The sequence below is a fragment of the Mixophyes fleayi genome, chromosome 4, assembly GCF_038048845.1.
Source record: "Mixophyes fleayi isolate aMixFle1 chromosome 4, aMixFle1.hap1, whole genome shotgun sequence".
NCBI lineage: Eukaryota > Metazoa > Chordata > Amphibia > Anura > Limnodynastidae > Mixophyes > Mixophyes fleayi.
Window position 1 is genome coordinate 135436406 of NC_134405.1, and position 19595 is coordinate 135456000.

Sequence of the window (19595 nt, forward strand, 5' to 3'; positions counted from 1 at the left end):
GGCTTTCCTCCTGTCCTGGTAGATCCAAGGATAATCATTAACACATCTGGGCAGCTACTTCCATGTTTGGAAACAGATCAATGTTAGTACTGATTTGAGGAAAATCAATTGTTTTTCTATTTCTCTTCAACCCCTGAGGAACATTTGGTGAAATGAGATAGGTAAAAATCACTTGCCACTGATATGAGGGACATGAAATATACATATACATATATATATATATATATATATATATATATATACATACATACATATACATACAACAACACTGGGTAATACATAGGTAGGAGGAATCTGCAACCTTACAATATATGGGACTAGATGTATATTAATATTTTCTAACGATTACAATATGTAGTAACATATATCACACACAAAACACTGTTTAACACCCAGACTGACAAGTCCCGGTTCCGTGACACAAATTTATGAACATACAACCAGCGCCATTACGGTAACTAAGCAACGTACACGTCCGGTGCTACAGAAGGACTTCCGGCACCATGTGGGCGTGTCACAGTGCGTCACCTGCTCGCCCCTCCCTCTCACTGATCCCGCATGAACATGGCTGGCAGCGCCTGGAGGTCACTGGTGAGTGATGTCCAGGTACCGCGGAAATAAATGTGACGGTTGTGGTTATGGCCGTGTGTGTATCATGTAACCGCGTGTAATGGGGGCACGGTGCACCAGAGCCCATGGTGTGCCCAATGTAACTGGATGTGTGCGGCAGTAGAGGAACTAAGGTTATTGGGATAGATCCATAGTGGTGCCCATGGTGCTCTATAAATACATGGTGGTAACATGAGATGACACACACGATGCTGTTGCTGAAGAGGACTTTGTGGCAGTAGCTTTCCTGCAATGCCCGGTACTGAGGTGGGCGGATGCCGAGAGATAAGAGCGTTACATTCTGCAGCAACACTCAGATATACAATGTGCATTGAGCAATCGTTCAGTATGATGCCCCCAGGCTGTGGGGAGGTGCCAGAGGGAACACTGTGCCAGCCTTCTTGTTGGCATTCCAAGGTTTTCAGGAAGCGTCCTATAGCCTTTTTATAGTACAATAGGAACTACAATGTGTGAGAGAAGACCGTCTCCCTACACAGGAATCAGGTGTTTGGAATGTAGCTCAAATCTGGTTTACCCTAAATAAGTTGTGTCAAAGCAAAATACACAGTTTTAAACTCTGGAATGGTAAGTGTCCAAAGCCGGTTACTTAGCATCCTGTGTGAGCCTGAGGACCAGTAAGAAGCTACAATGTTTATGTTTGTAGTCTGTCATTCTCCCTTCCGCTCACACCACCCTCCAAAATGTCACACAGCCTCAATTGCATTAGTCTGTGTGCGCACACCACAATAGGCTGCATGCGAGAAGTTGGTGCTGTGTTACAGAAATTTAGGAGCCCAATAAAAAAAACAACTTTCAGCCTTCTTCACTTTGAATGGGCTCCACCAAAGGAAGGATCAGATCATTGAAAGTACAAGTAACTGGGAATTTAGCTTTAAATATAAATGTGTCCATTCATGAAAGGCCTCATAATCATCACCATAATTGTTAGGCTGGGTACACACTACAGAAAATTTCTCCTGATGCGATATTGTTACCAATGACTGAAAGTCCCAATCAGCATGCTGATTCATGTGTACACACTATATACACATTTTATAAGATTTACCTTCAGATCTGTGCTCTTCATCTCTCAAAGATTGTGACTCTGTAAACTCTACACAATGCAGAATTGGCACAACATTATTTAGGGAGATCTTTAGTCTGTTTATAAAATAAAATCTAACAATACAATGTGTTTTGGAATGATAAAACATGATTGTGGGAGCATACACACTAATGCGATATCGGACCTAACGATCGTTTATCGCGTTTGACACGATAATCGGGTGAACAACCTATAGTGTATACCCAGCCATACTTAAAAAAAATCTGGCATCTTGAAGGAAACAATAGCAGAAACACATCACTTACACTGTGGACAGATTTTCTAGCAATTAGAGCTTATGTGTCTGCCTCTTCATCAGTGAAGGTCTTAAGAGTCATGGATAGTAACAGGCGCAATCAAGTGAGAGTCTCTTGTGCATTGAAAGCCATTTTAGAGATTCATATCTTGGGCAGATAGCTGCAATACCTATTCAATCATGGAGATATAATGTAATCTTGAGATACAATCCCCCATTCATTTTGTGAGGAGTGCTTCTTAGCTGCTGCCCTAACCACCTGTCCAGATTATGTTTAGACTGGACCTCTAATACTGCTTTTGTTTTTATTTATTGTTTTTATTTCTGTTTGTTTCATAATGTCTCTAGTGTGTGTACTTTCTGGTCGATATGTTAAATATAAAATATAATTTAAAGACCTCTATTCCGTGTAAAAGTGTTCATTACTGAATATTTCATTATGATGTACCTGTACAGATCTGTCGCTTGACAGGAGCAGTCAATATTCCTCAAAGTGGAGTCAGACCATTTTCTAATCATGTAAGTACACATGCTAGTAAGGGATCTCATAATCAAGCTGTATTTCAGAACATGGTTTTAATGTGTTCAATACATTATATTTTTTTTATTTGTTAGCTTCTAAAGTTTATCCTTGTTATATTTTGGATAATGTGGCTACATGCACACTTTCACTGTGAAGATTAAAAGGGTTTGTCTAGTCTTGGACTTTCTCCCATGTAGCTTATAGAGAGGGTAGAGGTACACCTTTCCTGTTCCTTGGAATCTATATCATGCTGTGATCTCCCAGCGCAGGACAACTCATTGTAAAGTAAAAAAAAAAGAGTAACTTTGCACCTTGGCTTAACCATGTTGCTTTGGAGAGGAAGGTAAATTTAAAATGTGGGAACAGATTTATAATTGGGGTAGGGAATGTCCTAGATCAACTTTAAAATGTCAGTGTAAAAATAAAGCTATCAAGTATTTGTGTGCTACATGAAAAAACAGACTGTATTTTGCTTATGTGCAAAATAATAAACTAATTTGCACTCCTTACATTGTCACATGGGTTTGCCAAGGTTCAAAGTTACAAATTTTTTTTTTTGCTTTACTTTCCTCAATGAATCAGGCCCATTATGTCTAGTCCTCTTGAATAGAAGCTATGATGGGATCCTCCTATTTGCTGTATGAGGGATATGCAAGGTAGATGGGAGGGGTGTTTCAAAACAGGAATTCTCATTTAATTTAGTTGTTCAAGGCCAGTGTAGTACAGTAACTAGTAGAACTAACAATCATGGCTTTTTGAGGAAGTTGTTTTGAAAAGTAAGATCGCAACATGCAATATTTCCCTTAAGAGTTGGAAGGAGAAACTAATATCTTTGACTGCTGAGGGGCACTGGATCAGTTCTCTAACTATACTTCTTATTTTCAGGTGCAGATGGTCACACTGATACCTGGTGATGGGATAGGGCCAGAGATTTCAACTGCTGTCATGAAGATATTTGAGGCAGCCAAAGTGAGTATTAGAAGTAACAAAATGACACTGCTCTACTCTTTGCCATTAACAGTAGGAAAATGTTTATTAGAAGCGTAATGTATCTCTGTTAACATGATAATTCACTTGTTCCCACTAGTGGGATGTAGTCAGGGATAGTTTTGAAAACTGTTGCATAGGTAGTTGTGTAAAAGTGCTGAAATCCATTGCAACTGTTCAGATTTTAACTGTATTTTCTTCTACTACTGTTTGGAAATGAAAGCTAACATGCAGGTGCTGTAGGTTACAAAGCTATGGGCTACAATACATAGGCTACCAGTGCAACAATGTTCTCATGTATCCTCACTGTGTTGATATTTAAAGTGTACCCGTCAAGCTGTTTTTTGTTTTTGTTAAAAAAAGAAACTAACAGTCTTAGCAACATGAGTAAGAGCCTAATTACAATGTAGTTATAAAACTAAGCCCCCCCCCCCCTTCTCTCATGAATGTCTTAAAAATTACATAATGGGAATTACTTAAATTAGCTGTCAGTGTGGGTAGGAGTTTCCATGACACAGCTCATGTTATCATTCAGGACCAATGTACTGAAAGCAGGCAGATCATGTCACAGAGTGTCTCTTAGGTCAATTATACTGCTCAAACACACGAGATCTAAAAGCGTGTTTAGTTATATGCTATCTGCTTAATATGCAGTTAATCATACTATTTTATATTTTCCAATATACATGTGATATTTCTGGTCTATAATAACCAAAAGTGACAAGGTCTGTTTACCTTTCTTTGTCTATGTATACATGTCTGTGGTTATGCTATAAACACTGCAAATGTAATTGTATTTATACAGTTTACATTCTGTATTTCTTTAGCTCCCTTGTGTGATATACATGTACACTTTTTTAACCTAAAATTAATTTTGGAAATGTTATAATACCTTTGGTAAATTAACATTTTTTTTCATTGGGTATAAAGATCTCCATGTTGCTGGAGGCCCATTGAGTGTGAGGGTAAACTGATATTTCTTTTACTGTACTTTATCATCAATTGCAGTCCAATCACTTTGTTTTTTGTTGGATGCTTGTCTCTTACCATCTGTTCTTTGAAGATACTATAGCCGGATGATGAATGGGAAGAGGCTAGTCTAGGGGGTTCCTAACCTTTTTGGTGTTGTGACACAGCTGCTGACGCAGATTCCACCTAATTAATTGTTCTTGATTCAATTAAAATATTCTACTGAATAAAATCAGAAATAATTTGTATTAAATACGAAGTGAAATATATAATCCATGCAAATGAAACAAATATTGTTCACCTATAATCCCAGTGACATATTTTAAACTTTTCTTTACCATTTTTACTTGTTACCCAAATTTTTGTCACCAACTATGTCCTGTCCTTCAGAATGTTGCACCAATTAGAACTCATTAGCCTGTTTTTTTATTCAAATCTGTCAGTAACCATGTCCTATCAGGAAGTACATGGGTTGAAATGCATGTTTTTTTGTATGGGTCCATTTTTCCAGAAGCCAGTTTGAATGAGTCGCTTGTTACCAAAATAGGGAGAGTTATCCGTACTGTATGTTACCTGTTTTACATTTCCACATATACTCCAAGTGTGATCTGTTACAGGGACGTATTATGAACTTAGTGGGCCTCTGTACAAAAGTAGTGTAGTGCATATGTGACAAAGGGAAAATGGTGGGGTAACATATGCTCCGCCATCGTTCTCTCCTTGTCACGTGCAAATGGCTCTGGTCTTCCACGTCTGCTGTTCCATGTGGGAGGGAACTCTGTGCAGAGTACTGGTGACGCTCTGTACAACCCACCCACATCATAGAGTACTATCCTAAGCTATGTAGCAGTGCGGCACTCTGATCCCTCCTCCTCCAGACAATGTGGTAAGATTCGCTGGCATAGGCGCATTGGGAGAGCAGCTTGAAGCAGGATATACCTCCCACATGTTGTGAAGGATGGAGGCGGGCTGAAAACAGGAGGGTGAGCCATTAGGAAGGAGAACGTATCAGCCTACTGCCTCGATTGGCTATGTATCTTGTCTGTCAGCCTAGAATCCTGTCCTAGGTTGACAGACAGGTAGCTGAGCTAGTTAGGCAGGGTGGGGACTGATCCATGCCATTAGCAGCAGGATTTTTAATATGAGGGCTTGTCCTCGGGCTACAGACCAGGCCCTTTGGCTCTCCTCATGCCCATCAAGGCGCCTCCTACGGGGCCCCCTTGCCTCATGAGCCTGTGTGCACTGCACATCCTGCAGCCATGCTAGCTACACCACTGATCTGTTTGGTATGCACCATAGCTGACATGACTCAATACCATTTCGGATGAGTCCTAACTCTTGTACTGTTTTGAAACTCACTTAATATGTATAGCTTTTAAGTATATTAATATACAAATTTTGCATCTATTTTGTGTATTAATTAAATATTTCCATGTCTAGCAATATTTTGAAAGGCTATATTGAGCAAAAATGTAGTTGAATAAATTCATTGGCGTTATTACTGAGATTGCGGTTATTTCAGGCACCTATCCAATGGGAGGAAAAAAATGTCACAGCCATTAAAGGACCAGGCGGCAAGTGGATGATCCCTCCAGAAGCCAAAGAGTCCATGGATAAGAATAAGATGGGGCTAAAAGGTAAATTCTGCTCCTAAGTGACTCCCTGATGCAAGTAACTTATATAGAGTACACATAAATGATATCATGACTGCTTTATACCTCAGGGCCTTTGAAGACACCAATTGCTGCTGGACATCCATCCATGAACTTATTACTTCGAAAAACGTTTGATCTTTATGCCAACGTGCGGCCATGTGTCTCCATTGATGGTTACAAGACTCCGTACACCGATGTGGACCTGGTTACCATACGGGAGAACACTGAAGGAGAATATAGTGGTATTGAGCATGTGGTGTGTGACATTCTGTTCTTTTCTGTGGGGGATTATTAGTACTGATCATGTAGTGTGTACTCTTGCACTGATGCTTGTATTGATGCGGCTGGCTCCTCTCTTCACTACCATATACATAATGTATGTTTCCACGGCATGAAACTCCTAATTCAGTTTATATAACAATTATGTTTTAACGCATTGCATTTATATACACTTTTCAAATGGTAGGCGGATGTAGAATTCTACACCTTAACTATCAGGCATAGTCGATTCATGCTGGGCAAATGTCAGCACTTTTGCCATGTGCTGCGTAGGTGATGATAGCGCTTTCATTTGTTAGGGTATCCATGTGAATGTTATATATTTTTTTTCTCAACAAGCCTCATTATATAAAACCACTCATATACCGTAAACAGATCCATAGCTGACAAATACCCATTCCTGTAACAAAAATTGGAGGGGGGGGGCGGGTAATGTAAGCAAATAGGTCCCACACAATTCACATAATTGGTTATACAATAAGTGACGTGCCCACAGGAATACATTTTTTTAAAATAGAATGAGATCATCAAAGTATGCCTCATTGTAATTGATAATTAATGGAGGTCAAACAGGGCAATGCCTGGCGGACATTATGGTAGGTGTGTTACCACAGAACAATCAAAAATAAAACAAGTTGTGAGCAAAGTAAATATTCATGCCTTTTGGTGATAAAAATTTCTTTAAAAACTCTTTATTTTATGATTATTTAGGTAAATACTCTCATGATTATGCTCACAGATGTTTTAATGCAATGAGTGTACACACAGATTTGTCCTAAATTGCGTTCTCTTTTATCTGTGTAGTTTATTATAGTTTAGGGAAAGTTATAGTGGCTAGTAGTGAGGATTGAGATTATACCTTTTATTATCTTTTGTATAGACATAAAGGGATGCTGCCAATATAATACATTGAACATCACTTGTTCTATCTGACATTGGATACAAACAAAACATGTGTAGTAAGAGGTAATGTGAGTCTCTTCAGACCCTGCAGCTCCCACTAGTGAATGGGGACATTGGTGACTATGCTATAACCAGTGTATAACCTCTTTATCAGTTTAAGTATGAATTGTTTGCCTCTGTGTTAGTATATCACTGTTTGACACTCCAGGTAAGCCAAGGTGTTATATAGTGCTTATATCTGTCATTACCTTGTTCCCATTCATTGCTAGTGGTTTCTGTCTGCTGCTCAGATTACTTGGATCTAATTTACTTTATCTCTAAGAGTAAGACTGGGTACACACTACAGGTTTTTCACCCGATTATCAGGCCAATCACAGGATAAACAACCCTTTGGCCTGATATCACATTAGTCTGTGATGAGACTAATGATGAAGGATAGTCCTTCCAAAGCACATTGTATCGTTTCATTTGATTTTATAAACGGACTAAAAATCTTGTTCAACGATGGAACAATGTTGTTTCAAGTCTTCAGTTAATGGTTATGAAAGTTATAGAGCACAGATTTGAGGGCAAATTTTGTAAAACATGTGTAGTGTGTAGACATGAAGCTGCATCCTGATCTGGACTTTGTTGTTGCTAAAACTGATAACTATATCCCATCGGGAGAAATTTTCTGTAGTGTGTACCCAGCCTTACTTGAGCTCCCTGACCAATTATTCTCAACTTTATTATGTATATTATTGAACATGTTAAATGCCCTGTTATTGATAATAGGCTATTATTTCTTTAAGATGTGAGAAATACTAAGCTGTGGATATCTTACAGATTGTGGACGGAGTAGTACAGAGCATCAAACTGATTACAGAGCAAGCCAGCCACAGGATTGCAGAGTTTGCCTTTGAGTATGCCAGGAACAACCAGAGAAGCACAGTGACTGCAGTGCATAAAGCTAATATTATGTGAGTTTCTGTTTACAATGGAGGTAAAGAACAAAATGTATTTGCATGTCTGCTGCACATGCCATCCCTCAGCTTGTGCTCTGGGAAGGTATCTTCCATTCATATTTGAATTTGTAAATGAGTGGTGCGGCGCTGCCTTATGAAGTTAAGGTAAATGTCGTTTTTGGAAGCAGCAATATGAACAGTCTCGCACAGGAAAAAGGCACTAACTCCCCATTTTCTGAAGGGAGATATTTTTCATAACTAACTTTATAGTGATTTATTTCTGAGTAGTGGAAGGACAAGCCTGAACTCTCACTATATGTTGTGCAGTGATCACAGCCTATTCTGACCTATGTACACACATAATGAGTGTGCAAGGAATCTGTGCTGTTGACAGGAGCGCTTCTCAGTCACATTGCACAGCACCGTGCCTTTTCTTGTATGCCACATACAGCTAAACAGTTGCAGTAAGTTATACCCACATCAGGTAGAAAATGATTTAGGCTGTTTTGAAATCATAGGTCTCTATGGAAACTGGATATATGAACTGTTTTATAAGTGAGCGCTGTGTTGTGCAGTTTTCTGAAAAGTCCACTTGTGGCAGACTCCATAGAGAGGCACGTTCAGGTGTTCTGCATGGCTAATAACGTGTTTGATCTTTGCTTTCAGGAGGATGTCTGATGGGCTCTTCCTGAAGAAATGCAGAGAGGTTGCTGAAAACTACAAAGACATTAAGTTTAATGAAATGTATCTGGACACAGTGTGCCTCAACGTAAGATAATAAAAGGATTCTAAATCCTTCTGATGACAAACTGATCGGCCCAGTTCATCACTACCACTAAGTGTCCCTCTATTACACTTGGTGTGTGCCATATACAGCAGTTTTCAGTAAGTGTTTTTGTCTTTGTCTACAGATGGTGCAGGATCCCACACAGTTTGATGTGCTCGTTATGCCAAACCTGTACGGTGACATTTTGAGGTTTGTGTTTTTACGTATTTCAGGCCGTTATCCATCTGAACACTTCCTGTTTTGCATAAGTTGGTCCTGACAAGGTTTGGGAGAGTAAATCCAGTGAGATGTCAGTAACAACCGTGTAGGCCCTGGCTGTAGCTCTTTCTCTTTCTTTTTTTAAATAACATCTGACAGCTCTTTTTAAGCAGAATTAAGTGCCCCAGCATTTCTCAGTGCCTGGGGCAGAATACTTGCATTCTTAATGCTAAGGGAGTATACTGCTGACAAAGGGATCTTTTGATGTGTTTGTTCACACGAGCAGCCTGAAATCAATACTATCTGCATAATTTTCTCAAGGTCACTTCCACACTACATATTTCATAGCTGCAATCATATGAACAGGATACGAGGCATAGTAAGGGGATCAATGGATCCCTTGTTGGTGTTTAGCCAGCAGGAAGCGAGAATTCCACTAGCTGTAGCTCCTCAATGATCACTTATTTTGTGATGGGTAACTTTATCAATGTTTATATTATTGTCCTTAGCAACAGCCCCATTTTAGTGCAAACGTGTATTGTTTAATGCCAGTGGAATGGGGAGCAGCACACTGCAATTCATTTTCTTTTCCATTGCTTGCAAAGTAAATGATTTGCTTAATTGTCTAGTGTCATATATTAAATCTTGATATTGCAGTCACTTGGCTACAGTGTTGTGCTTTGTTTTTTTGTTTTTGCTTTAAATTGTTTGTTCAGCAAGTTCTAGTTCCTGGTCTTCCATAACAGCAGATTTAAGATGGGGTTGCCCCATCACACCTAAGGGGACTGTTCAGTAGCAGTTCAATGTTTCATCCCTTCCTCTTTGGTGCTTTGCTTGCCCTCCATTTGGAAGTTTGCACTGCTTCCTTGTGGTGATGCTCCTACCCTAGGTGCTATCTGATTCTTCCCCAATATATAGGTGTAAAGCAGTAATGCCTCAAACCCTTGCTTCTATTGAGAAGTCTTGACTATATCCCAGGCTTGTCATTCCCCTTTCCCACTGTGTTGTTTCTTTTCTATATTGGATATTTTTATCCTGGTTTAGTTACATTTATGTGCCTCCTGATGATGCATTTTTTGCATACAAAGTGGCCATAATGTCCTGTTCCAGATAGATCTGGGGGGAATCAAAGCACATTTTCTATTTGTGGTATTTTTACTTTTAAAGATTTCAGGTTTTGTGACCGCAACCTGCAAGTTAAAGTAGCCTGCCACTCCTTCCGGAGAGGGTTAGCCTTGAGATATTTGGAATAAAGCCTGAGCATTTGTAGATCAGATCGGGATTCATGTTTATCTGTTATATTTTTTTTTTATATATTTGGGCCTTGGGACAGGAACAGTGTTGTAGGGAAAACCTTGTACTTTATCTTCACTTTTAAAGGAGCATTTTAAGTGCATTTATTAACATATCTCAAACCTTCCCAGCAGCATTGGGTACAATGTAGGTGAGTGTTCCAATAGAACACCAGTGTATTTTAAACAATGCTTCTGGAAGCTGCAGACATCGTGTAATTGACACAAAGTGAAAGTGTTGATTATGATATTATACAGGATAATTTGCTTTTCTTATAAACTTTTTTTTTTTTATAAGTGTCAGCATGTTTAAGCTATTTAAAATGTTGCCTATGTGTAGGAGGCAATAAAGTTTAGTATTGGGCTGATATTTAGTGGTCCTACTTGTGCACGCCACCTGGGGACTTTATTAAACGGGGTTTGTGATTACACACTCACTCTCTTCTTGACTATCTTCTTTCCTTTAAAGTGATCTGTGTGCTGGTCTGATTGGAGGTCTGGGGGTCACACCAAGTGGAAATATCGGTGCTAATGGAGTGGCGATCTTTGAGTCGGTAAATAGAATTACATCAGATGCATAATAATGTGAACTTGGAAATATGCATCAATATTTGCTTAACTGCTTTTACATTTTTAGTTGGACTGTACGAATCATGTTTTAATCTAAGGCTGGGTACACACTATACAAAAAGCATGCCAACTCGTGAACACACATTTTTACACGATTTACCTTCAGATCTGGTGACTCTGCACACTCCATAGAGATCTATGGACACTGCCACTCCTGAGTGTATACACACTGCAGAATTGGAATCACATTGTTCCATCGTTTAATGACCTTTTCAGTCCAGTTTAAATATCAAATAAAATGATACCATGTGCTTTGGAACGATAATGGTTCATCGTTCCAGTGTACACACTAATGTAATATCAGGCCGAACGGTCGTTTACCGTTTGATTGGCCCAATAAATGGTTGAAAACACTGTAGTGTGTACCCAGTCTAAATGACTCTTCCTTCTGTGGGAACCATCAGGCTGTTGAAGAAATTCGTGTCTGACCCACATTTTGTGAAGATAAAGGGGAATATGTACCATACCCATCAATTTGCATTATTGCATTTGGTGAACATTTTGTTATCTTAATATCTAAAGAGAATAGTAGGAAGTTTATTAAATGTCATGATCATAATGATTGGTTTCCCATTCTGTGACTTGTTAGTCTATAGATTTGTTTATTTTTTGTCATTCTTATCTGTCTAAAGCTTGGGCTTGCTGAGAGGTGTTTAGTGCACACTAGTAATAATTTGGTCTTATGTTAGTACTTACATGACTACTGTCCTTTTGAAACCAGTAACATTTAAAAACTTTTTGGCTCTCGCCGATTAATCACAAGTATGTTGGTGAGTGAAGCAGACATTTCTACTACTACAATTTGATACACTAGGAATATAAAAAATAAAATCTGTTCTCTTCCATGTTTAGGTTCACGGCACTGCCCCAGATATTGCAGGGAAGGACTTGGCTAACCCCACTGCTTTACTGCTGAGTGCCGTCTTGATGCTGCGGCACATGGGGCTGCAGGAATACGCCCGCAAAATAGAGACAGCGTGCTTTGACACCATAAAATCTGGAAAGGTGAGGGGTGCTGATACTTTTTATGCATAGGATGATGTCTCAATTTTTAGGATGTATGTCATTTAATATTTTAAAATAAGTTTTAGTAAATTTAGTTGACTCTAAATATTTTTTATCTCCCACATTTCTGGATGTTTTCTGCCTAAACTTTCTTTTTTTCTTTTAATGTCTCAAAGGCTCTCACTAAAGACTTGGGAGGAAACTCTAAGTGCTCAGATTTTACAGATGAGATCTGCCGTAGGATACGGGACAGTGACTGATCCACTCACCGGGCTGGCCAGCTGACATCACACGCACATCCTATCATCACAACCTACTCTCGTCACTGGTGGTGAGGCATGGAATGTACAAGTATGCTGATATTTTACCCAGATGGAACGTAAATGAATTTACTGCAGCAAATCTACAAACCAGATGATGATGATAAGAATGAGAGACTTCAGCTAAATCTCGCATTCCTTGGTCATTAAATACAGATTGGGACGTCCTGTCTATTTCGCACTAATGTTGACTGTTTAACTATCATGATCTCTGAATCCTTCATCAATGTTCCTGACAAGCTGTAGGCTTTAGTGGATTCTCTGCAGTAACAGAATACATTTATTTACATAAATTAGCTCTAACACACATAATATAATTGTTAGAAGAAACAAAAAGGCAGCCAAAATGCTATTGTTAGCATAGTCCAGAAATCCATGTGACATTCATTATATTACCGTTGTAACTTTGCTCCACTCAGTTCTTTCTATAATGCCTACCTATTGTACCACTCCATATATAGGCTACATACGGTCTAATTATCTGATAGAACTTTCCGTTATATATATATTTAGAACCCTATTTCCCTTTCTCTATCATCTAATGAAGCATACAAAATACTTTTATTCTGCGTTTGTGGTTCCCACCAGAGGGTGCTGCAGCAAATTATTCCATTGTAAGATAAAGCACAGTCCAAATCAGAACCCGCCTGCCTATATGAATGTCTTGTCTTGCCTTAATCTTTTCATTTCGGAAGCTTTATTTATTATCATTTTGTAAGTGAATTCAATCTGTACTTCCTGTGAACCTTTTGCTGCTCTGTGTTCTTATTGCACTTTATTTTTATGTATATTCATTAAATGTGCAAGGTGTTCCAAAGAGCTGTCTGAATGTAGGCTGACTGCATGTGGTGAGCTGGAGAAGTGCGATTTATACATTTTCTTTACGTTTGCTGAATCTGCTTTGTGGCAATGCATTATCTATAAAATAGTATTGGATTTTGGTATAGATGTCTCGGAAGTGAATAAAATCATTTTCAGTGCAGCCAACATGTCTGAACGTTACTTTACACCAAAAGTTGTATGAAACCTACTTCTGGATTGAAAACGAAACACCAGTGACCACCATTCGGGGTCCTGTATAAACCCAAAAAAAAAGTATTAAAAGACAAATCTCATTCACCAGAGGACTGCTTCATATAATCCTGAATATTGCAAAGTGTTGTGTGTTGATATAATATAATAATAAGAGTACTTTTTTTTAAACACTAGTGTGTTTTTATGGCTTTCAGTATGCTGGAAGATACACTGGGGCATATTCAATTGTCGCCATTTTCCGCGGCGTTAAAACTACTGCCGTTATTACGGTAATAGCTGGAGCTGTGAGCTGAAATTACCGTAATAATGGTGTTTCTGCACAATATTACAATAATAACGGTAATAGTGCGCGGAGCGCATGATTTTCGGCGTTTACGCCGACAATTGAATATGCCTCTATATCATAAACTTTTGAATAATAAGTGTGTGGCTGCAGTTTTAGTTGGAGGTACAGTTTATTAAGAGATGATTTCTGTAGGCATACCCATGTTTGTAAATCTTATATACCCACAGCAGTATCACCCTCTACAGTTGGTTGCTATGGGCCATACCTCCACTTTTCCTTTTTAGAAAGTTTGAGAAATCTACCCCTAAGAATCCAAAGCAGATGTGTCATTTCATGAGACAAGACACAATGCACAAGGGTATTTCTTCCTTATATTATTTACATTTGTTTTGGGAGGAGAGGGGGGGGGGGGGTGGCTGTTAACTGATCTAGTTTACACAATTTTAATGGAGCTCTCTTGTTTTTTAATATTAAATGCCTATAGGTGCACACTTTACTCTGGGAGGGTGTACTTTTGGACATAGTCACAGTCATATTACTTTATCAGAGCTGTGGATGACTCTGATTGTTGATCTGGTTGGTAGACTGGGGGATATAGATGGTGATTCTCTTGCATTACGCTATAGACCCTTAGAGAGTAAACCCTGGAGGGATGGCAGCATTTCACCTTTCAGGGGAAGCAGTGGTTTCCTGCTATACGGAATAAAAAGCCTCCACTTCTTCTCTGTACTTTTCCAAGATGGCGTGTCTCTTTATTTTCATTGTGGGTCCTAAAGTAATTGAGAAATTCATAAGAAAACTAGAGTAATGACATTTCTGCATAATGATATATGCATTTCTGTCATCTGTGTGTCTTAAATAATGTAAAGCCCATTAATATATATGACTCCCTGAGATCTGTATAATCAAAGTGAAAAAAGTTCTCACCCATTTCACCTCCGGATATGGAGAAATCCTTGGGCAGAATTAGCCATTTCTGGATACGCTGAGCATTTGACACTGCTTCGCTGTTGACCTTGTCTACACCTTCCTGGATAGCTTTGTATACAGCCTGGTCCTTATGTCCCACAATCTCGGACACTGTCTTGGCCTTACTGTCAGCATCCTGACAAAATCGTATGGCTTCCTGGGTCAGATTATCCATTGGCTCCAAAGTGTCAAGGTCCACAGTGCTCTGGTGAGAAGAATTGTAAAGTGTACTTTATGCCATCAGTGACTTTTTTTTTTTTTTATAAACAAAGTGTTTTTTTTATTGAGATTTTTAGAGATAGCACATAAAATACATTACAAAACACAACAGACATAAACAAAAATAAGATTAGGGAGTTACAAGGTAACATCCTCTCTAACTATGTACTAAACCATGTTACTATTATCATAGTACAAAAATATATGTGGTCATCTGTTATAAGGCGAGCGTGGGAAGAATTTCCACAGATGGTGTAAATTAAAAGAGCGTCTTCAGATGGATGACCCGTCTCCAATTAGTTATTGTCGGTCTTATAGGTGTTAAAGGATCTAAACTCCAAGTCAAGTTTACCAAAGTCAATATGAAGTTGCACAGGGCTGAATCTAACTCCCCTACTGATGGCTCTCCACATTCATCAAATTATCCTGGTGAGGAGTGAACAATGAATTGACAATCATACCCGTGGTGCCAAACCTTATGATATTTGTGCATGGCCTTTCTGCTTTCATACAAGAACCTCCTATGTCTTCAGACCTCTGAGACTAAATTGCTCCAGCGAACAGCACAGGGTGCCTCTGGTGCCATCCATCCCCTAGCATAAATAACTTTAGCCAGAGAGGCCAAGGTAAATATATATTTGAAGAGCGGCTTATATAGACTCCCTTCCAATTTGATACCAAACAGACCTTGGGGCACAAAGGAGATGTGAGAGGGAAAGTGGAAGAGATACGATCCCATATTCTCCCCAAAAGGAGTGAAGTGGCCACAACCACAATAAATGTCAGAAATTTCCCACGGCGTCACTGCACCTCGGGGCATTCAGAGGAGTTGTGTCGTCCCATCCTCTGCAGCCTAGAGGGGGTTTTATACACTCTATGGACCATATTAAAATGTACCTGCTGGAACCTAAGACAAGAAGTGGCGTCTCTAGTACTCTCTATCACTAAGCTCCACTATTCATCTGAAATTAATGACAATCTTTAGCTGCTAGATGAAGTACAATACCTTGAGAGTGAGAAGCATTGACAGAAATTTCCTTCTATCTCCAATTAGTACTGCGTTGCTCACAATTGGTATATGTCTTTTTACAGAATCTTCTATGGGGATTGGTGGTACATTCTCACCACCAGCAGTAATAATCAGCTCTGTTTGGACAAAACATAATCTATGGTATTGCTAGGCAATTGTTACTCAAACATGCAACATAGAAAGCAAATAGCTATAGATGTAAAGGATTTAACACATTAAATGACACGATGACTCACATAGTTACTGTTACAGCCAGATTCACCACTGTAAACTATTTTATATTTGAGCAGCGTGGAGGTTGGCATTGATGCCTCACAGCGCTGGGGTCATGGGGTCGATGCCAACCAGGTCCTTATCTGTCTGGAGGTTGTATGATCTCCCCATGTTTGCGGGGCTTTCATTTGTGTGCACCTGTTTCAACCATTGGCTACTGATGAAGTTAACTCTGGTATGTGTCATAGGGAATATAGATTGTAAGTTGGGGCCAGGGACTGATGTGAAAGACTACATATTCATCATCAATCATAATCAACATTTATTTATATAGCGCCAGCAGATTCCGTAACGCTTTACATTTGGGAACAAACATTAATAAGACAATACTGGGTAATACATACAGACAGAGAGGTAAGAGAACCCTGCTTACAATCTATAGGACAATGGGAGTTTGAAACACAAGGGCATGTGCTACATCATATTGCACAATGGACCAGCTAGAATGCAAAGGTAAAAGTACTGAGTGGGCTGTGTGTGTGGTAATGTTGGTCAGAGGGTTGTTGTCTTGCGTTAGCTGTGTAGAGGATGGTAATAGGGTAATCTAGGGAATTAAGATGGTGGTTAAGGAATATCATAACCTTGTCTGAAGAGGTGGGTTTTCAGTGAATGCTTGAAGGTTTTGAAGACTAGAGGAAAGTCTTACTGTGCGAGGGAGGGAATTCCACAAAGTAGGTGCAGCCCAGAAAAAATCCTGTAACCGAGAATGGGAGGATGTGATGAGAGTGGAGGAGAGACGCAGATCTTGTGCAGAACGGGGGTGTCGAGTAGGGTGATATTTTGAGACAAGTGAGGAAATGTATGTCGGTGCAATTTTGTTGATTGCCTTGTATGTTAGTAGAAGAATATTCTCTGTAAAGCGCTGTGTAATATGTAGGCACTATATAAATGTTAATAAATACATAAATATCCTTAAGCAAATATTTATTCACGGAAATGTTTCTCCAAGCATTTTGAGACTTTACCTTTGATTCTACCCGTCACCTGCAGAAACCCTTCAGCATCCATCTTCCCAATGTCTCCTGAGTGTAACCAACCATCCTCATCAAAAACGTCTTTTGTTTTGTCTTCCATATTTAAGTATCCCATAAAGACTGTCCTTCCCCAGAAACAGATTTCTCCATTTCCGTCTAGGTCTTTGTTAATAAGCTTCATTTGGCATCCAGGAACAACCTTGCCACAACTGTAATAATAATTCTTTTTCAGTAGTGACCTACTTAAATACACATTGTAACACCTCTAAGCTTTACTGCAGGGTACACCAGGCTAGTGCTATACGCACACACTTCTACGTGTATCCGCCACTTATATCTAGAGTAATGTGCAACTATTGACACTCCTTTAATCCACATTAACACTGCCTCAAGGCAACTGCATACAAACCACACTTTGCTGACTGAGGCTTGCTGCACTAGCTTAGCAGGTACCCGTGGATAGAATTTAATGGTTCCTCGGGGGGAAAAAATAATATAAAATAATCTGTTCTATCTGCCTATGTTAATACTGACAATTTTGGTGCTTCCCAAAGTCTTAATAAAACACTTTGTGATATCAAAACAATCTGAAACAAAAATAGTTAACATTGGACAGCTGCTTGAAGGACTCTGGGGTATATTTACTAAACTGTGGGTTTGAAAAAGTGGAGATGTTGTCTAATGGCAACCAATCAGATTCTAGCTTTCATTTAGTGCATTCTACAAAATGAAAGCTAGAATCTGATTGGTTGCTATAGGCAACATCTCCATATTTTTTTTTCAAACCTGCAGATTAGTAAATATACCCCTCTGAGTGTTATTTATTAACATTGCTCAAAGGTGCAAATCTGCACTAAAACCATGGCAATCAATCAGGAATTGTATCTGTCTAGTGCAAGTTAAAGGATGAAAACTATTGTCTGGTTGCTTGTTATGGTATTTAGTGTAGATTTGTACCATTGAGCAATGTTTGTAAATGAAGCTGTAGCACTAGACGTGGCAATGTGAATCTTATAAAATGTAGTAAAAGCTTTAATGTATAGCAATCTAACATCTAATGCAGTTGACACCTAAGGAATGGCATGAAACAAGCACGCTGAACAAGCATAAGATCTGCTATGAAAATTGACTGTTACACTGAAGGAGACTGAAAAGAAAACTCTACAAGAATAGTTCTTATTCACAAGCCTCCATACAGTCAGAGAAATTGTTCTGCAGAACCCAAATTGCAGATGCAGACAGTAGAAGGCATCAATCTAGGAAACTTGAAAATATTAAAAGAAAAAAATTGAACTCTCAAAAACTAGAGTGCAAGACAAAAAAACATGGATTCCTCATTAGCAGCTGTATTGCTGGAGCATGAACATCTGAATTAAATGAAATCATTGTATGGTAACCCAGATACTTAGACACATATTGTATGTGAAATCCTCAGAATAAGTAGGAACATTAGTGGCCATAATAAGGTGTATGAAACAATGCAGTAACTACATGTTAACTGGTGCAAAAATCCCTGGTCACCATGTTATGAAACAGCAGACAATGATCCCTGTCCCATTGAAAAATATGAGGACTGACTGACGGGTACCTTGAGGCAGTGTGAATGACGACCAACAACATAAAATTGGAGTGTATGACATTTTCTGAAAGAAAGCAAAGGCAAACAATATACATTTGTACTGATACAAACTATGCAGTTATATTTTTAAATTTGGGGAAGTAAAGTTGGTGCAATTGTCCTCTTATTAAAATGGCCCCAGGTTAACACCTACATGAATGGCTGTGGCATGAAGAAGTGCAACAAATATGGAATACTTGCTGGCAATGGAGGCCTGTAGAGAGGTATTAGCACTCTGCCTATACTCTATATGAGCTTAACCTCTCAGACCCCACTGTACAGGGAAAGCAATAGTCAGACTGCAGTTATACCTCCCTTTTCAGTATACCAAAATTCTATTATAGCCACAGCTGGAACTTCAACTCACTGCTTTTAGGTGCAATTACAGTTGGGGCAGTAAAGTTGTGTCCAGCCAACAATGGGAGGAATAAATGGTCATGTATGTTAGCTGCAGCACAATGTGAACCCTGGGATAAGGACTAATAACCCCAAATCAGGAAGCAAATAAGAGAGAAGGTGATAAAGGAACAATCTCACAGTACAATCAGATATATGGACAGGTGGCAGGAAGTAGCTAGTGCAAGGTAAGTCTTCTGGCCTCCTGGGCCTGACTACCTTGACTCTAGTAAAATGCTATGTGTAGAGGAATACAGCAGTGAGGAGGGGAAACGACCACCTTAAATCAGACTGATGAAACATACCTTTAAAAGGAAAAAAATCTGTCTTAAT

The 19595-nt window shown here is 39.1% G+C and overlaps 2 protein-coding genes across 5 annotated transcripts in view; one reads left to right on the forward strand and one right to left on the reverse strand.

Moving 5' to 3' along the window:
* The first annotated feature begins 494 nt into the window (after positions 1-494).
* Positions 495-13444, forward strand: IDH3A (isocitrate dehydrogenase (NAD(+)) 3 catalytic subunit alpha). Of its 2 annotated transcripts, none has more exons than XM_075208400.1 (11): positions 495-591; positions 2427-2489; positions 3379-3462; positions 5972-6086; positions 6173-6360; positions 8112-8245; positions 8897-8999; positions 9142-9206; positions 10977-11061; positions 11990-12142; positions 12319-13444. In XM_075208400.1, exons 1-11 carry the CDS (start codon positions 559-561, stop codon positions 12400-12402), a joined length of 1107 nt encoding a protein of 368 aa, XP_075064501.1. In that variant the 5' UTR covers positions 495-558; the 3' UTR covers positions 12403-13444. The 2 variants fall into 2 exon arrangements, with proteins under 2 accessions (XP_075064501.1, XP_075064502.1); XM_075208401.1 differs by lacking the exon at positions 495-591 and adding an exon at positions 1064-1194.
* A 7-nt stretch (positions 13445-13451) lies between these two features.
* Positions 13452-19595, reverse strand: part of ACSBG1 (acyl-CoA synthetase bubblegum family member 1) — a 70967-nt gene continuing 64823 nt past the window's right edge. For 2 of the 3 annotated variants that reach the window (XM_075208396.1, XM_075208397.1), the window contains 4 exons: positions 17240-17457; positions 15978-16117; positions 14711-14957; positions 13934-14553 (listed from right to left, as the gene is read on the reverse strand). In XM_075208396.1, coding sequence (XP_075064497.1) covers positions 14477-14553; positions 14711-14957; positions 15978-16117; positions 17240-17457 — 682 coding nt within the window. In that variant the 3' untranslated portion in view covers positions 13934-14476. Of the gene's footprint in view, positions 13537-13933; positions 14554-14710; positions 14958-15977; positions 16118-17239; positions 17458-19595 lie in introns of those variants that run through there. The other variant, XM_075208399.1, reaches the window with a different exon arrangement.